The sequence below is a fragment of the Budorcas taxicolor genome, chromosome 16 (genome assembly GCF_023091745.1).
Source record: "Budorcas taxicolor isolate Tak-1 chromosome 16, Takin1.1, whole genome shotgun sequence".
In the NCBI taxonomy this organism is placed as follows: domain Eukaryota; kingdom Metazoa; phylum Chordata; class Mammalia; order Artiodactyla; family Bovidae; genus Budorcas; species Budorcas taxicolor.
In genome coordinates this window covers 13,084,306-13,102,887 of record NC_068925.1, presented here as the reverse complement: position 1 = coordinate 13,102,887, position 18,582 = coordinate 13,084,306, and the positions used below count along the sequence as shown (strand labels likewise).

At 36.7% G+C, this 18,582-nt stretch overlaps 1 protein-coding gene across 1 annotated transcript in view; it reads left to right on the top strand.

Moving 5' to 3' along the window:
* The window catches only part of CDC73 (cell division cycle 73), an 85,045-nt gene that overhangs the window by 52,039 nt on the left and 14,424 nt on the right, over positions 1–18,582 (top strand). Inside the window, exons 11-13 of the mRNA XM_052653707.1 lie at positions 9,682–9,739; positions 15,049–15,084; positions 15,381–15,468. Of these exons, the coding sequence (XP_052509667.1) occupies positions 9,682–9,739; positions 15,049–15,084; positions 15,381–15,468 (182 nt within the window). The remainder of the gene's footprint in view (positions 1–9,681; positions 9,740–15,048; positions 15,085–15,380; positions 15,469–18,582) is intronic.

Sequence of the window (18,582 nt, the reverse complement as noted above, 5' to 3'; positions counted from 1 at the left end):
CTTATGCTGCATGGCCCTGCTGGAGAACTGTGGGAATTTTTTTTTGCTGTTACTAGTACAGCATGGGGCTTCCCTGGTGGCTCAGTGGTAAATAATCTGCCTACTAATTCAGGAGATGTGGGTTCAATCTCTGGATTGGAAAGATCCCCTGGAGAAGGAAATGACAATTCACTCCAGCATTCTTGCCTGGGAAATCCCGTGGACAGAGGAGCCTGATGGACTATAGTCCATGGGGTCTCAAGGAGTCAGACGTGACTGAGCACACCAGCACAGCATACCCAGAGATCATTCATAGGATTTTAAATGGATGTTTGTATTTTTGTTTTATTTACTTGATCAGTAGATAGGTATCTGATCAACTACTGTGTGCCAGCATTTGTAATTCGACACACCTTAATAAATGATACAAAGAAGATTTAGATGTATCCCTCACCGTTCCTCCAGGAAGGATAAAGCAGTTATTTTTGGCTGTTTTTTTGATTGCCCCACTGAATTTCTTATGGATCTTGACTATTAAGATAACTCCGTAGATAAGCTGCTGGTTACTGGTCCCTGCAGTGTTAGGTGGAGCCCCTGAATTCCCAGTAGACTATTGTCTCAACTGTGCTTGCAGAGGAGCAAGTGTTCATATGGCAAAGGAGACTCCTGAAAGCTCACGAAAGGATACCTGTGTGCCGAATCAGAATTTACTTTAAACTTTCGGGTACATCTGCATTCTGTTTCTTATGTTTAAGTTAAGCTAGCCTAGGAACTTCACAGAAAAACAGCAGTCATGAGATAAAAGTTCCTTCAATGACTTTTTCTAGCAACCTGCATGTTTCCAGCCAAGAGAAGCTGTAAAAATCTTATGACAGGCAAGCTTGTAGAAGCTCTTCCTTCAGTCTAGTTTCTTTTAAAATCTGAATTCTATGGTTAAACTTTCTCACTAAATGTGACAGATTTCTTTATCAGACTCAGCAGACTGGCAGCTATTTTGTTAAGTTTTATAGTTATAAATGTCTTGTAATTTTTACTTGCATAGGTCTGCTTTTTAATTTTATAGCACATCCCTGGTGGGAAAATAGGTGACTATTACTATATGCATCATGGCCAGAATTATCCAGGTTCCTATTAGGGTTTCCCCGTGCATGTCTAGAATATCCCTTAAGGAGCTAGAATTTAAAGACAGAATTTGCTGTGCCTCCTAACTCTTTAAGTCTTAAATGGGTACAGAAATAATATTTTTATTCACGTTGTTAATAGTTTTTGAGTGATTATTACATGATCAGTCAGGTATAGATTTGTTCAGTATGTAATAGGAAAGGTAAGTGATTTCATGGAATTACACTATGTATCTATATAAATTCAACTAAATATCTTTGGTAAAAAGAATGCTGGAGAAAGGAATGGGGAGATAGCACTTCAGCCTGGGTGGGTGATGAGCAAACAGCCTTGGGAGACATGAATCAATTTTCCCTTCATTGGTCTCCATTGCTGTTTATGCTTTAGTCTGGCTAGTAGGCCCCTGAATGCAAGCCATTTATTTCACCTGAAAAACTAGCTATCTTTTTCCACTGCTGGAGAAAAATCTTAATGTTTTGGAGCAGATGTAATTTCCAATGTAATATACTGAAAAATTCCATTTGAACCAATTAGTTAGGTAACACCTTCAGTTTTATTGAGATAATCAGCAGTTTTGCATGGCAGTGTTTACTTGGAGTTTATCTAGAGACTGCTTTGACTTAAAATCAAATGACATCTTTTTCACTACATAAAAAGATTTGGACAGATGGCATATTTTTGACTGTTTAATATTAGTAGTTTTCCTTTTTGAAAAAAAGTGGTTATGTTTATTAAGAATTTGGTATTTTCCTTTGACCTTTATTGATGTTTTACAAACCAGTTTTACTTTTCTTTGAACTCACAGAGCAGAAATTAGCTGATTGCAAATTAGCAATCTCAGAATGACCACAAGTGTCAGTGTTTGCCTGCCTGACTATTTTGCCTTCAGTTTTCATAAGCTTATGCTGCAGTTACTTATAATGTTTAAGAATTTCTTTTGACTTGAAAGTGGAACTAAATTTAAATGTCTCTTTGACATTTGTCCATTTTAATTCACACAAACTATTAATGATCCTAAGAGAAAAAGTAAGCATCTAAAATCAGCAGTAATTTGGAAAGTACTGTAATAATAAAGGCATACCTCAGAGATATTTGGGGTTCAATTTCAGGCTACTGTAGTAAGTGAGTCACAGGAATTTTTTGTTTCCCAGTGCATAGAAAAGTTATGTTCCTAGTATATTTTGTGCAATAATAGCATTGTGTCTAAAAAACAATGTACATATTTTAATTAAAAAATGCTAACCATGATTTGACAACGTAGGGGTGCCATAAACCCTCAATCTGTTAAAAAAAAGTGCAGTATATGCAGTGCAATTAAACAAAGTATGCCTTTTTGCTTGTATATGCTTTGGTTTCTCAGTAGCGCAGCTCTTTCTTTTCAGCATAAATCAACCAGAATCTTTCAGTTGTTTTTTTGGCACACACAGAATAATCTTAGAGGTTATAGCTGGGGCTATCAGTGAGGGTGGTATTGAGCTTGATACTGCTTTCCTAGGACATGTTCTAGAAGTTTACGAGGGAAGGTGTTCTGGGCTGACAAAATAAATGAAGGGCATTTAGTTAATGTGGCCAGGGAATGTAGTGTTGAGACAGTTTTTGAAAACAACAAAGACTAGTCCTGTGTTCTGCAGGACTTCCGAATGTCCTAGTGTGTGTGTGTGTGTGTGTGTGAGAGAGAGAGACCAGGGGTCCCCAGTCTCTGGGATCTAATGCTTGATGGTCGGGGGTGGAGCTGACGTAATAATAACAGAAAGTCCACAACAAAGGTAATGTGCTTGAATCATCCTTCACACCCCTCCTCCTTGGGTCTATGGAAAAATTGTCTTCCGTGAAACCAGTCCCTGGTGCCAAAAGCTTGGGGCCACTGTGTTAGACCATTTTTATTATTAAACGAACCTAAAACATAATTGGAATACAAAGTCTATTGCTAGGACACTGGTTTCCATTAAAAGTTTTGCCTATATTTATAGGTTAGTTATGTTACCTATGCATTTCATTTAAAATGGTTAGAGGGATCAGTGTAAAATATTCTTAACGGGGATGTGTTAAGTTTGATAGAGTTGCGAAGCGTACTAGGTCCGCACCTTTAAATTGTTTTTAAATCTTACTGGCCAGTAGCTGTAATTCTTTGATTCCCAAAATAATCAAATTAATATAATTCCAAACATGTAACCTTTGATAGAGAGAGCTGGGCAACAGAGTATTGTTTATTCACATGAAACAAAAGAAGAGCCAATTTACAAGCTATAGAGCAAAATTATAAGCTGTATAATAGGTTTGAAGAAACCCACGTTGAATTGTCTTCAAACGTAATCATTTAATTGGACCCTTCAGGTTGTACTGTAGTGGGATTGTTCCTAGTGAAAAAGTATTACTTACATTAGAATAATGGAATTTCAGAGTAGAATTGGACCTTTGAGGTCATCTAAAAATCTAGTTTCCTCATTTTACAGGCAAGGTAACCAAGAACCTGAGAGGTTGAGATTTTTCTCAAAGGTTTGCTCTTAATGTAGCAAAGCCACATTAAGCTAGAACCTAGAGCTCAAGACTTGTATGTAAGTCAGGTGTTTTTTTGCACTGATTTACTCTGTCTCTAGTTACGTGTATTTGTTTTTAGTCCATGGACCCATGAGATTCACAAATGATCCTGTGGACCTTCTACATTACCTGTGTCCCTCTTCCACTATAAAAACAATTCTACTGACTTTTAAGTGAGAAAGATAAAGCTTTTGTTACACCTCAGTGAGAAAGAATTGTTCATTATGGACTTCGATGTTAAAGGAGATCGGTACACACACTTTGGTTTGTTTCCAGTTGCAATGCTCTAATTAGCATTTTATCTAAATTATTTATCTGTAGATTTAAGGAACTACATTCATGTGGACGTGATTCTTTTAATCTCCAGATAAATAATTTTTAAAAAGCTGACATTTTCCCAATATGATAGAATGCCTCTTTAAAGAGTTTCACGTTATATCTCACTCTTTTGAAAATTTTTATTGCTGTATTTGTCTGGGTTCTCCAGAGAAAGAATCAATAGGGTAGATTGATTGATTGTGAGGAATTGGCACATGTGGTTAGGAAGACTGAAAAGTTCCAGGATTTGCTGTCGGCAGGCTGGTGACCCAGGGAAGCTGATGGGCTAGTGCAGCTCTCGTCTGAGCCCGAAGGACTGAGAACTGGAGGACTAATGGTGTAAACGCTCCAGTCTGCGTCCGAGGCAGGAGAACACCAGTGTGCCCCCTCGACGCAGCCTGGCAGAGAGGAATTCTCCTCTGTTCTGCCTCTGTGTTGTCTTCAGTTCTTCAGTGGATTGGACGAGGCCCGTCTGCAGTGGGAGGACAATCTGCCTTACTCAGTCTACAGATTCAGAAGTTCGTCTCAGCCAGACGCATCCTCATAGACACGTCCAGATAATGTTTTAGCCAAATGCCAGGGATATTAGTTCCTTATCAAATCTTTTCTCCTGTTCTTTGGATTGACTTCTCTGTTGTTAGTGTCCTTTGATGCATGAAAGCTTTTAATCTTGATCAAGTCCAGTTTATCTGCTTTTCTTTTGTTTTCCTGTACCTTTTATTTTTTTTTTTTTTTTTTTTTTTTATTATTATTATTATTTTTTTTTAATTTTAAAATCTTTAATTCTTACATGTGTTCCCAAACATGAACCCCCCTCCTGTACCTTTTAGTACTACTTTCACATATCCGTGAAACTGATGTCAAATCTAATGTCATGAAGCTTTTACGCTTTGATTTTTTATCTGTAGGTTTTTAAATTTTTTTAAAAGTTCTATCTCTTAAATTTAGGTTTCTAATCCATTTTGAGTTATTAATAATTTTTGTAGATGATGTAAGATAGTGGTCCAGCTTCATTCTTTTGCACGTGCATATCCAGTTTTCCTAGCACTGTTTGTTGAAAACTATCCTTTCCCATTGCGTGGTCTTAGCTTCTGTGTCAAAAGTCAGTTTGCCATGTACGTGAAAGTTTATTTCTGGGCTATCTCATTCCGTTGGTCCATGGATCTGCCTTCGTTCCCTGCTACAGTATTTTGATTATCTACAAGTTTTAAAATCTGGAAGTTTTAGTCCTCCAGCTCTGTTCATTTTTCAGAATTAGTTTGGCCCTTTGGGGCTGCTTGAAATTCCACATCAGTTCTAGGATAAGTTTTTCTTTCTGCAAAAACACCTTTGGGATTTTGAAACGGATTGTATTGGATCTATAAATTGCATTGGGTAATTTTGAAATCTTAATGTTATTAATCTTAGCAGTCCATGAACATAGATGTCTTTCCATTTGTTTATGGCTTTAATTTCTTTCAGCATCAATCTAAAGTTTTCAGTGTAGTTTTTTTTTTAACTTCTTGATTAAATTCTTGAGTATTTGATTTTTAAATGCTATTCCAAATGGAATTGTTTTCTTAATTTCTTTTTAAAATTACTGATTGGTAGTGTATAGAGATGCTGTGGATGTTTGTGTATTGATTTTGTATCCTGTAATTTTGCAGAGATAGTTGATTAGTTGTGTAGACTACAGTATAGTGTGAAGGTAACTTTTGTATGTACTGGGAAACCAAAAAAAATTTGTGTGGCGCACTTGATTGAGATACTAGCTTTATTGCAGTCGTATGGAGCCAAACCGGCAGTATCTCTGAGGTATGCCTGTATAGACACACTGTACTGGGTTTTAGAAATGTGTCAACTGTTTTCTGTGTTAGCAAACATTGTATATGTATACTCCAGGTTATGACTAGTCTAAAAAACAAAAAATAAGTTGTACTTAAAATTTGTGTCAAGTTTCTTGCTCCTGAAACCTTTAGTGCTTTTCAGCCTCTTTGTGATTTGCTCAGAGTTGCAGTTTCCTTTTTGTACCTAGTTTTTCCAAAATGATTTTCTTAAAGACTCATTCTGGAACTTAAAAAATTCAGGTGCTTAAAAAAAATCCTAATATTTGTGAGTTCTGAATATCAAATACAGATTTCATGGGAATAAGTTATTTTTTAAAAAGACAAAACATGCAAGTGTATAATTAATATTGATTTACTTTTTAAAAATGTTACTTTTTGTCTCATAAATACAGTAGTCAAAGAGGTAGATTATCAACTCCTAGAATCTGTTTGTGTGTGTGTGTGTGTGTGTGTGTGTGTAGTCCATATGTTTTCTTCATTAAGAAATTTTAGTATCATTAATTTTTATATAAACAGCATTTTCCAGAATTAAATATTGTATATTTTTCATACTGATAACTTATTACAAATATTTTTCTTACAATATTTTATATTGTGTTATTTTCTACTTGTTTAAGTGGCAGATACCAGTGTTCTTTCTCCCAATACCAGAAGATGCTAGATTCTCTTCACTTGCTAAAAGAAAGCAAAGAGGGATTGTAAACAGTTACTTTGTTTCATTGTGTTGTTTTGCAGATAACGATTCTGTCACTGTTTCCCCCATCCCTTTTTGCCAGTTACTTCTTTTCCAGAATGCCTCAAGTCTTGGTGAAATCATAATGATTCTGACTTTTTAAAAGAAAGCAGGTTTTCCTCTCCAGTTAGCACAACTCGTCAGCTCCTTCAGTTGTTTTGTGCTGATACTTTTCTTCTCCCAGCTGAGTAGCATTTTTCCCCCAGTCCAAATATCTTTAAAAATACAGAGTTGTCAGTCTGTTCCCTGTTACTGCCAATTATTATTTCTTCATTTTGTTTCTTTTATTCTTTGTTTTCCTTCTATTTCAGTTTCTTAACATATGCCAGATAGACCTCTGTGTAGCCTTTGAAAAGCTATTTTACCTCTCTTTCTTCATCTTTAAAGGGTGCTGGAATTAGGTTATATGGTTTCTGAGGTCCTTTATGTAGTGACTTATACAAAATGCAGATCAGAGTAATATGAGCTTTTAGCTGCTCTTGTATTGGTTAGGGAGTCCTAGAAATGGCTGTGAATTAACCATATGATTAGCAGAGGTCTTTGCTGTTTTCATTTCAAGGAGCTCACAGCCTATTGAAGTGGCATGGCTATATATGTGTGTGCCTTTGAACTTATTTGTGTTTACTTATCCAAAATTAAGCAAAGTTGTACTGTAGTGACTGACAACTCAAAATTTTCAGTGAATTTGAGAAGACAAAATTAGATAAAACTCTCCTGGTTGCAGTTAACAGATTCTGCTCTAGTAAGTAAGACAAAAAAGTGTGTGGGTTGCATAGAATGAGATGAGGAATTTTAGTGTCTCTTGGAATCAAGAAGATTCCAAGGATTAGCGGGAGAAGAGGTCTTACAGGCTACTAAAACTAGATAGGTGTTTTGGAGGGATATTGTATTCCATGTCTCTTCTTGCATGCTGGTAACTTCTTTACATCATTCTGCAGATGGCTTTTCTCCATGAGTCATGAGACACGATTATCTGTAATTTTAGACTTAACTCCTTATAGGCTTATGACTAGCTGACTCCCATTTATAAAACACAGAGAACTCTCTATAGACTGAACCCAGGACTAGCCAGCCTTCTAGTCAAATGTAGACAGAAGGAGGTCTGCATATGTGCGTGCTCATTGTTCTTCCTGTCTCTTTTTCTTCATTTTTCTTCCTTCTCTGTGTACTTAAACTGACCCAGTTTACATGTATGTGCTGTGCTTTGTCGCTCAGTTGTGTCCAAACTCTTTGTGACCCCATGGACTGTAGCCTGCCAGGCTCCTCTGTCCCTGGGGGTTCTCCAGGCAAGAATACTAGAGTGGGTTGTCATGCCCTCCTCTAGGGGATCTTCCCAACCTAGGGATGGAACCTATGTCTCCCACACACTGCAGGCAGATTCTTTACCGTTTGAGCACCAGAGAAGTCCCAGTATTTACATGTAAGAATTCAAAAGGAATATGGTTAAAACTTAATCTTGTTATTATATAATATCTAGTTGTTTCCTCCTTATAAAAGAAGATAGGAGAGAAAGCTAAAATCTCTTTGGTTAATTTCTATTTTGGCTTCTGGTTTTTAGAAGTCTAGAATTGAGTTCAGTATGACCAACATTTGTTGAGCATCTGTTGTGTCCTAGGTACTAGATTTACAAAGATGAGTAAAAGCAGTTGTGTCCCCTAACATGAACTTAGAGAAAAATACAGTGCATTAAATGAAGTTAAATGTTGAAAATGGTCTCCACCTTAATAGTGACTCACTTTCTTTACATTTAAAATTTTACTTGAATATAATTTGCTTGTAATATAATGACCATATCATTAGTAATCTTGACAAATTTTTACAAAGTTAACACATTCATGGAACCAGCATCCAAAGTGACTGAGTCTCAACCACACCAGTGTATATAACTAAATGCATAATAGTGAAAATATTTGAAAAGGATATTCTGTCCTCAAGTGCTTTTTTCCCCCAAAGAGTTTTTGCTAGTTGCCTCTGCTGCTGCTGCTTTTTTTTTTTTTTTTTTAATTTAGCTTTTTAGCTTTTTTGAGGGGGAAGGTATGCATGAGGCGTTTGGAATCTTAGTTCCCCGCCCAGGGATGGAACCTGTGCGCCTTGCATTGGAAGCAGAGTCTTAACCACAGGACTGCCAGGGGAGTCCTCTTTTTTAACCTTTCTTTAAAAAAGCCTTTAAACTGAATGCCAGGAATCCTATTGTATTCCAAGTGAAATGCATTCTCTGTGCATTTTACCACAGTAAAATATCAGATTCTGAAGAAACTGTAATATGATGAAAGTGAACATTGTTTAGCAGGACTTCTTTAGAAATGTTTCTGTGGTTGTAGTAGTGATTTTTCTTATTACGGATTTGTGTAATTTTCCTGATACTTATCAAATTTTCTTCACTTAAGTACAGCTAGAATAAAATCTTCATGAGTTACTAGCTGTTTTGAAATTTACACTTGTAGCTTTCTATAAAGAAAAATATTTTAATGAAAATTTAGTGTGAATATGATTGAAACTATTGCAGTAAAGATAGAAAACTTTTGAAGTCTGTTAAGCACTTCAGAGGTGTCTGTTCTTGAGTATATAATTGATGTACTTCAATCCTTAGCATATTTCCTTACATATATTACGTGCTTTGTAATTACTTGAGATTTGTTATTCAGCTTCTAAGAAATTTTCAACCACTCTTAAATGTAACACATATCATGTTTGTAAATGGATTATTTTCCCTGAATAGTTTAAAGATGTTTAATTTGAAATATTTGTGTTTTTTAAAGATTCACTCAAAGTAACACTGTTTACATCTTTCTAATGTGAGATTATGTATCACTTATTCATTTTGAGATTCTTAAGGGGAAAAAGATTGACTTGATTTTAAAACCAGTAATGACATTTCTGAGAATATTAAAATTGTCAGCAATTAAGTAAATCATTGAATATTTGAAAAGTCTTACATACTTACAATAACTAATGAATAGTAACAATTTAAGTATATTTTCAACTAAAGATTTCTCTTAACCATCTCACAACCAGTAACATAAAAGGTAAGGTGCTTGTTTGTTTTAACTCATAGCATGTTCCATGACTGAGGGAGAGATAGACATGAATTTTTTTTGCAGTAATTAAACAAAAGTGTTTATTGTACAAAGGAATTTTAACAAATCAGTTTCTATTCTTTTAAAGGAAGGTGCGTCAGCCCGGAAGACGCAGACTCCTGCAGCACAACCTGTACCAAGGCCAGGTAAAAATAGAAAAATTTTAGTTTTCTTCTGTTATCACAACTGAAATTTTTGATACTTTGTAATGCTTTGAAGGAATTAAATTTTACTTAAAACTAGTATATAAGAATATTTACTTGAGTAAATAGGTATAGTTGAGTTACAGAAAATTTTAAGAAAATATTTTTAATTTTAGGAAAATGTTTTAAAAAGCTTTTTATTACATACCCATTCTCTCATCAGTTTCTTGTTTGAGTTCTGTGATAGTATGGTGGATGTGACTTTTGTCTTTTCCTGTGGAAACATAAAACCATAATTTTAATAGATTGATAAGCAGCTTTGATGTTTAGGATTTCAGATATCTGTATCATTGAGCATATTAGGTTCTAAAATTTTAAAAATATATACATTAATAAACAAGGCTAATACTGAAATTTTTTTTTTTAATTTAAACCTTACATGTTTTTGGCTATACTTCACAGCCTGTGGGATGTTTGTTAGTTCCCTGACCAGGGATTGAACCCAGCCCCTCAGCAGTAAGAGCACAGAGTCCTAACCACTGGACCACCAGAGAATTCCCTGAAGTTATTTTAAAAATATTTTCTCTCCTTTTCCTGGTACCTAAAAAGATTGATCTTTATAAATGCACGTAGATACAGACACTATGTTCATTTTCAGTGTTTTGGGCTTGATTTACTGTTCATTTGTTCATTTTATTTTAGTGTTTAGCCTAGTCTAGTATCAGTGCTGTTAAAAGTGGCTATTAAGAAAATGGTGTTACTTGAAAAGGCCCAGTCAGGAATTTAACTGGTTGATCTTCCTTTTCAATTTGTTAGTGTCAGTAGTGCAGATTTGGATATCTTTTTATTCATAGTATGTTCACACATAGGCTGATTCTAAAATTATGTAATTATAAGTGTTCAGATTTTTGGAAGCACATTAAAAGCATGATGGTAAGAGAGGTTATATTGGGATGGTATTGTAGGCTCTTTGACTATGTCTTGGATCCACCTGGATCTTGACATGACCAGTATTTTCTTTCTTCCTTTTAATGACATTGGGTTGGTTTGAAATCTTTGTTAAATTTGGAGCACACTGGATATAATTTATATCAGATGACAGAACTATGGGACATTTTCAGGAGACAAGACCATGCCAAAGGCTGTTATGAGAGTACAAGAAAGAACAATTAAATCCAGTTAAATATTATTTGAATGCCTTCCATGTGCTCAATGCCAGAAACAAGAAGGAGCTAAAGGAGCTCCTTACAGGAAGGAAGAAAAAGTCAGGGAAATAGGAATGGGCAGGCTGACATGGACCCCAGGAATGCAGCCTGGAATATTGTAGAGGCAGTGGGATGATTGATGTAGAATTCTTTTTTTTCCCTTGGACGGGAAGGATGGTTAGTCTAAGGAAGATCACATGAGAAATTCAGAAATAGTATAAAAAGGAAAAAGTCACCACCTGAGGATTCTAGCTCTGTTCTGTGCTGTGTATAAATAATTGTCTCTATTTCACATTTGCTCAAAATCACATGGCAAGCAAAGGAAAGGGATCGGGGTGGCACTAACACCTGCGTAAACCAGCTTGTGTGCATGTGCCATGGAAGAGGGACAGGGAAGGGGGCTGGGCCCTCCCAGCTAGTTTGTAGTCTTGGAGAAGGTCACGTGTGAAGCAGCGAGCTGTGGGTCCTTCACCTCCTAATCTGCCATTCTTTCTCAGTTCTGCCAGGGTGCACTGGTGATTAACATGACTGAAATAAATCTTCGAGAATATCTCATAATATGATAGATATTCTGATGCCCATCAGTGTGAGGTCTGGTTTCACTCACTAATTGACCCCCATAGATCCACAGTCCCAGAGGTAGAGATTGTAAGTTTTAGTACTCACTAGTCAATAAGACTGACTTGAGTGGGTGTTAGCAGTTTGTCATCTTTGTCTTGATTTGTGTATTTTTGTTTTGCAGATTGTTAAATGTATTTGCTTTTTGGGTGCTACCCAGTTTTGAAGGGACATTTTGTAATATAGGGTAGGCTCATCTGGATTAGCTTTTTAAAATAGAAAAAAACATAATACTTCTGGTAGTGTAACATACATGAGACAGCATAGATCTGTATACTGTTGTTTGTTAGGTAGAGTTTGAATTATTAGGAAATAGGGACTGAACCATCTATCCTTTTTGCCTTCAGTGAACGGACTCAGGGATGGTGTTCCATTTTTGTTCACTGTTTCTTCTTATTTTTCACCAAATATTTTGCATTAGTTTTACCAGGCAAGTCCCTGGATAAATGTAGTATTTTAAAGTGTTACAATCATTCCTAATTTCTAAACATTCATTTAGGGAATGTAACTAACAAGAGACACATGTTTTCCAGTGAGTTAAGAAGCACAGCGTTTGATAAGCTCCACAGTGGAATTTAATGTTATTTCCTTTTTTAGCCAGATTAAATCTCCTGCACACATCCCTGCTCTTGCTGCCTCTTTCCAATGTGTACACAATGCATAAGCCACTTCTCTGGCTTTCAGTCATTACTTCTGTCTTACAGATAGGCTGATGTGGGGAGGTGACTATCCATAACCCTATAGCTCTAGTTTATCTGCTCTCTTAAGATCTGCACGTGAGATTGAGAGAGGATTAGCCCTTTGTATATTTTAAACACATTTCTCATGGTCTTCAGTCATCCACTTCAGAATGTTAGGTGGATTGCCTCATTCCATAGTTTTAAATCAATGTGCTGAAGGTTTTCAAATTTGTGTCTCCAGTTCTTCTTACCTCTGGTGTCTTATATTAACTGTTTAACATTTGGATGTACCATAGGTATCTTAAAACTGGCTTAAAGCCTTTTTTCTTTGATATTTTCCCCACAAGGTATTCACATTCTTCTGCTTCTTCACAAGTAAATAACACCACTGTCAACTCTGTTTCTTAAGTCCAAATCGAGTTATTCTTTATTCTTCATATTTGCTTATTCTTCTAATATGCCAGTGAGTTTTGTCAAATTTACCTTTTCTGTATTCCGTATTTATCTATTTTCTCTTTATCTCCACTGCCGCAACTCAAGTCTAAGTTACCATCATTTCTCTAGACCAGTGCATCTAGAAGTATTAGTCCCTGACCTGTTTTTTTCTGGTCCTTAACAAGATACAGATAGGAGTTGGGAGTACAATAGTGTTAACAGCATCCAGGTGTATGGCCAGGGTTCTAGCTGTTCATTTTTATTGCATGTTATTCAGTCGGTCTTGGAAAGTTTACCGAAAACCCTTGCCTTAATTAACCACATTTAATTTGGGTGGCACCACTGTAGAATATTGGTGATCATCCTGAGCTTGCTGCTTACACAGTTGTCCCCCTCCACCCCCCCTTTTTTTTTTGCTTGTCCGCCTTTGACTTCTCAACTAAACTTACTATTTTTCCCCTTATAGAAAGTGTAATGTGAAAATCAAATTATGTCACTTTCTGGCTAAAAAGTTACAGGATTTTCTAACAGAATTTAAATATAAGCTTAACATCACCTAGAAAGCCCTTCATGAATTGGCTCCTACATATATTTTTAACCTCCTGTCCTGCACCCTTCCTTTTGCCTGTCTGCACATTTGCAGTTCCATAAGCACGACAGTTTCTTTCTGCCTTTGGCATTGGCCCACATTCCTACCTCTTATCTAGACTGTTCTTTCACTTATTCTTTGCAAGTTTGCTCCTTTTTATCCTTCAAATCTCAGCTGAAATGCCATTTCCTTTGAGAGGCTTTTTCTAAGCATTCTGTCTAAAGGACACTTTAATATCAGTGTACATTCATTTTGTTCCTTAATATTGTGTATTCAGATTTGTTTTTATGTGTTTATTTGCCTGTTTTGTTATGGTCTGGTTCCCCTCCTTTACTTGAATGGTCTTTGAGGGCAGGGATTATTTTTGTTTTATTTATCATTATAAAAATAAAAACCTAGCAGAGTCCCCTGTACATGGGCTCTGAATAAATACTTAAGGAGAGAATATAATTCTATTTGGAAGCAAGTACAGCAACAGTAATTGCCTATTCTCAGCTTGTCAGTGGTCAGTTATGGTGTTTGCTGAAGGCAGTGGTTGTGGCAGTTCCGCTGCAGTACATTTAGCATCAGCCATGGCCATGAGGTTCAGTAAATAGTAAATATAAATATGCCCAGGATCTGGAGAAGAACTTACCTTGCTTTGTTGTTCTTATGAGTCTTACAACAGAATCAAGATGTAGAAATTGTTGTCTCTCTTTTATGGCTGAGGACAGCTGAAGCTGAGTGGCATTGATCTCAGTGTGCTTGAGGGGTCATTGTCTGGAAGGTGGCAGAATGGAGGCAGAATCAAGCTCCAACTCCGGGCTCTTGCTTTCCTTCATGCTCCTCATGGACTCAGCATTATTCCACTCTTCCCTCCTCCTGCCTTTAGATCAAGCTCATCCTTAGCATGTTCATCATTGTGTCTCTGCCTTGGTCCTTAATTGTAGTTTGTTTTTTTTTTAACTAAACATCTAAAGTTTATTTTTAACATGTGAGCTTCTATGTTTCGTCTTTTTCTAACTCTGTCTTCTCAGCCTTGATTTTAACGAATCTTTCCTTATATTCCTGAGTCCATTATGAGCTTCCTTAGTATATCTGATATTTTAGTCAAAGATTGCTTTGTTCTCCTTATTCATTCTCCGAGCCACTCCTGTCTCCAGTTTGTATATCTGTCTGTCCATCCCACCTTTCCTTTATTCCTCTGTCAAATTCCACGTGTTTATTGAGATTGTGTTATATTGCAGATGATAATGTCTTGCTCTACATGTTGATGTATCCATGAGTCCTGTTTCTAAAAATAATTTAAGAAAGTTTTAGTATCTGTTTCTCAGCAAAAAGAAAGATGAGAACACTTTGCATGTTCAATTTTGCATGTTCAACACTGGAGTGGGCTGCCATGTCCTTCTCCAGTGCATGAAAGTGAAAAGTGAAAGTGAATTCGCTCAGTCATGTCCGACTCTAGCGACCCCATGGACTACAGCCTACCAGGCTCCTCCATCCATAGGATTTTTCAGGCAAGAGTACTGGAGTGGGGTCCTATTGCCTTCTCTGTCTCAGTGCCTAGCAATGCTATATATCCACTTTGTTTATAACTACTGATTGTTGAACTGCTGAGGCACTACAGTGATTTTCTGAAGCAGAGAAATAGCTTCATGTTATTTAAGAAACTTACAGTACATTAAAAAAAATTTTAATGAGTCATGTGTAAATACAAATTTTTTGGCCTTATTTGCTTTTAAGTTTGAAAATAAGAATGTGATTTTTATAACACTCAAATATTTGGATTTTTTTCCTTTCTTACAGTTTCTCAAGCCAGACCTCCCCCAAATCAGAAGAAAGGTAAAGTGTGTGTGACTCTAAACTTGCTTTAAAAAGTAAGCTCTTGCTTACACAACTAGGGCTGATGGCCTTCTCATGCAGTTGTAGCAGATGTTTTGTGTTTGGTGTCCATTCTGAGTGGTTAGTGCTCAAGCTGTCCTGATCATTAACTAGTCTGAATATCACTGCTGCTTAAAATATCTTTTAGCTAAAAGAGTGAAAAATATAAATTTGCAGGCTTTTACTTTTTAATTAGGAAAGTAACTATAATTCCTTTAAATAACCTATTTGATACCTTGAAAATTCTGTCTTCATAGGATCTCGAACACCCATTATCATAATTCCTGCAGCTACCACCTCTTTAATAACCATGCTTAATGCAAAGGACCTTCTCCAGGACCTGAAGTAAGTAATTTGCTAAACTGTCCTCTTTGTAAGACATAGAGCTTTTGTTGTGAATTACTAGTTACTGATTCAGTATTTCTTATTTTGAGAAAACGAACGTTTGATTTCAGTGCTATTGGCTTTGCAGATAGTCTCAAATATAATTTTCAAAAACAGAATATATTCTTTTATATCTGAATCCTTTAGGGAAAACTATAGAAACTCTTGGCAAAAGTCTTAATGAAAAAGGTTATCATTTAATTTTTAACATGAATTGTTTTGCTTTGGCTAGAGAGCTTGAAGGGGTTGTAAAACAAATTCAGGTTGTCTTCTCCCCATTTCCAAGTTCCAGTAAAGAACCAGAAAAGTAAAATGTACTTTAGATTAATAGATGCATATACCCTAGAGGGAGGAGGCAGTGGCGCCCCACTCCAGTACTCTTGCCTGGTAAATCCCATGGACGGAGGAGCCTGGTGGGCTGCAGTCCATGGGGTGGCTAAGAGTTGGACACGACTGAGCGACTTCCCTTTCACTTTTCACTTTCATGCATTGGAGAAGGAAATGGCAACCCATTCCAGTGTTCTTGCCTGGAGAATCCCAGGGACGGGGGAGCTTGGTGGGCTGCCGTCTAAGGGATCGCACAGGGTTGGACATGACTGAAGCGACTGAGCAGCAGCAGCAGCAGAGGGAGGAGGAGGGACCATAGTTGGTGTTTGTTTTTTTTTAATTGTATGATATTTTTATTTGAGGCTGCAAAACCAAAAATGAGCAAATAAATAAACATCAAAAAACTTGAAATAGGCTTGTCAAATGATGTAAGTTTCATCCTTTCCAGGGAAGCAGAAGGTAGATCAGTGCAGGTTACCCTCAGGGCCTCATGCATCCTGCTTCACTGCTGCTTGCTCTCTGCTGGGTTTTGATCCTTCTTTGGGTCCTAGTCTGGATCATTTTCCTCATCTCCTACTTCTTCCCCTTCCTCATCCGCTTCTTCACCTTCTTCATCATAATCATCATCGTCATCTTCAATAGCTTCTCCAGTAAAGTATAACACTGATCTTGGGATTATACGCTCACGTAAAAAGTGACCAGTTTCAAAGTCTGCAGCGAGGATAGTTTCAGAATCATGATCCAGATCTCCACTCTCAGGAACTTAAGGAGGGGCAAAAAGAGAAAGAGTCATTAGAAACTGTTATGGTCACTATGAACTGTCCCATGTCCCTTGTGTTTCTGCTTCCTCTTAAATCATTTTCAAAGTGGCATTCTTCCCTTTTTTCCAGTCTATCTGGTACCCTATACCACCCATAATTTCTGGTCCATCAAAAGAAAAGGGATCAGAATCATTTGGTTCTGACTTCATCCTATATGTCTTTGTCAACACTTCATTTGTGAAATATTCATTGGGTTGAAAGTAAAATTCTAAGACAAAACTCATAGGTTGACCAGCATCTGAGAACTTCACTTTAATGTCTTTCTGGTGCTTCAGAATAGGTTCTTCATGTTCCTGAACCATATCACTGAGCAAGTCAGCATTCTCAAAAACGGTCAAGCAAAACTCAGGAATGCCCTTGGGGTCTTCTTTTTCTTCATCCTTTTTCTCATCTTCAATCTTGGCCTTTTTTTTTAGCTCCTCTGAAATTTCATCTTCCTCATCTGGTTTCCATTCACATTCTTCTTCTGTATGTTCATAAATGTCATTAATGGTCTCAAATTGCTTATCAAACAGAGGCTGATAAAGAACAGCATACGTTCTTTCAAGATCATGAACTTCCTCATAGAATTTGGCTTCTGTCGGTGCACATTTAACTTGAAGGTTTTTGAGAGCATTCACTCGTCTTTTAACTACCCTAGGCAAGCTTTCAGTATATCCTGTTGGTGTTTCTACCAGACCATCAAGTCTTTCTTGAAGGGCTGCAAGAATCTGAGGATTTTGCATCATTTGAACAGTCAGCTTACATGCTTTGATTTTTGTTTCTTCACCAGTTTCTTTTACTTCTTCAACATCATCCAAATCTTGATCAAGTTCAGACTGTTCTTTGTTGTCAATGTCTGTTGTGTTGTACAAATGCCAAATATCAGTGGCTAGCACGGGGAGCCAGGTGGCCCAAGCTGTGCAGGCAGTGACTCAGGGCGGCAGGAAGAGCAAGAGGCGACGATGAGGATGCTAGAAAGGGGACCATAGTTTGTTAACCTAGACATTAATTAGTAAAAGTTGGTTGAAGAAGCAAAGAGGGAACCTATATCCTGTGTTAAAATTTCCAGATGCTTAACTTTTGCAGTAAAAGATGACAGTTCTTAAAGAAACAAAAACCACCTTCAAAAAGAAAATCATGCTGCTTCTAGATAACTCACAACTTAAAAATGAGTAGCAAAATACGTTGTAATACTTACTGACTCTAGGCTTTAATCGATGCGGAATTGAATTGTAAGTGCCAATGACCTAAGTAGCTATATAAAATCCTGTGTAACTGGCACATGCAGATGTATCTCTGGTATTTTTTCTTTAATACTTATGAGTGGAATTTTTAGTGACCTTTTTTCCAATAACAATATGGAAAGAAGGAATTTTTAGGTTTTATTTCCTCATATTTTGTTAGGCTTTTTTTTTCATGGAGTTTAATATTGAGACAGTGCTGTGTCTTACTAAATAATCTACAGTTCCTCAAGTAATCTGCTGCTGCTGCTAAGTCTACAGCTGGGCATATATGAAACATAATTGTTTTTGCCCACCTCTTGAAATAGATTTGATAATAATTAAAAGTAGTAAGTAGTACATAGAAGTCGCAAACTAAACTTTAACATCTTTCTCGTTAGCCTTCCTACCAAGAAAGCAAACAGTTTTAACAGACTACCTTCTTTGGATAGATCATGCCTAATTTTTCTTCTGAGTTTAAAACACTCCCTTCATTGTTTAACACCTCATTGCAACTGACATCTCCCCTACAGCTTGAGTCAGCTTGAGGCTTTGCTATGTAATTAATGCATAATTGAAACCTCCTCCACACAATTATAGTACTGGCTGTATCCCATAGCTCATGTTGGCATAGATTCTGTTTGGTTTCATGTAAACTGAGGATTCTTCAGTTTTCTAGCCCTTCAGTAAGTAAATGAAATGAGGCAAAATAAATCCTGCCCTCA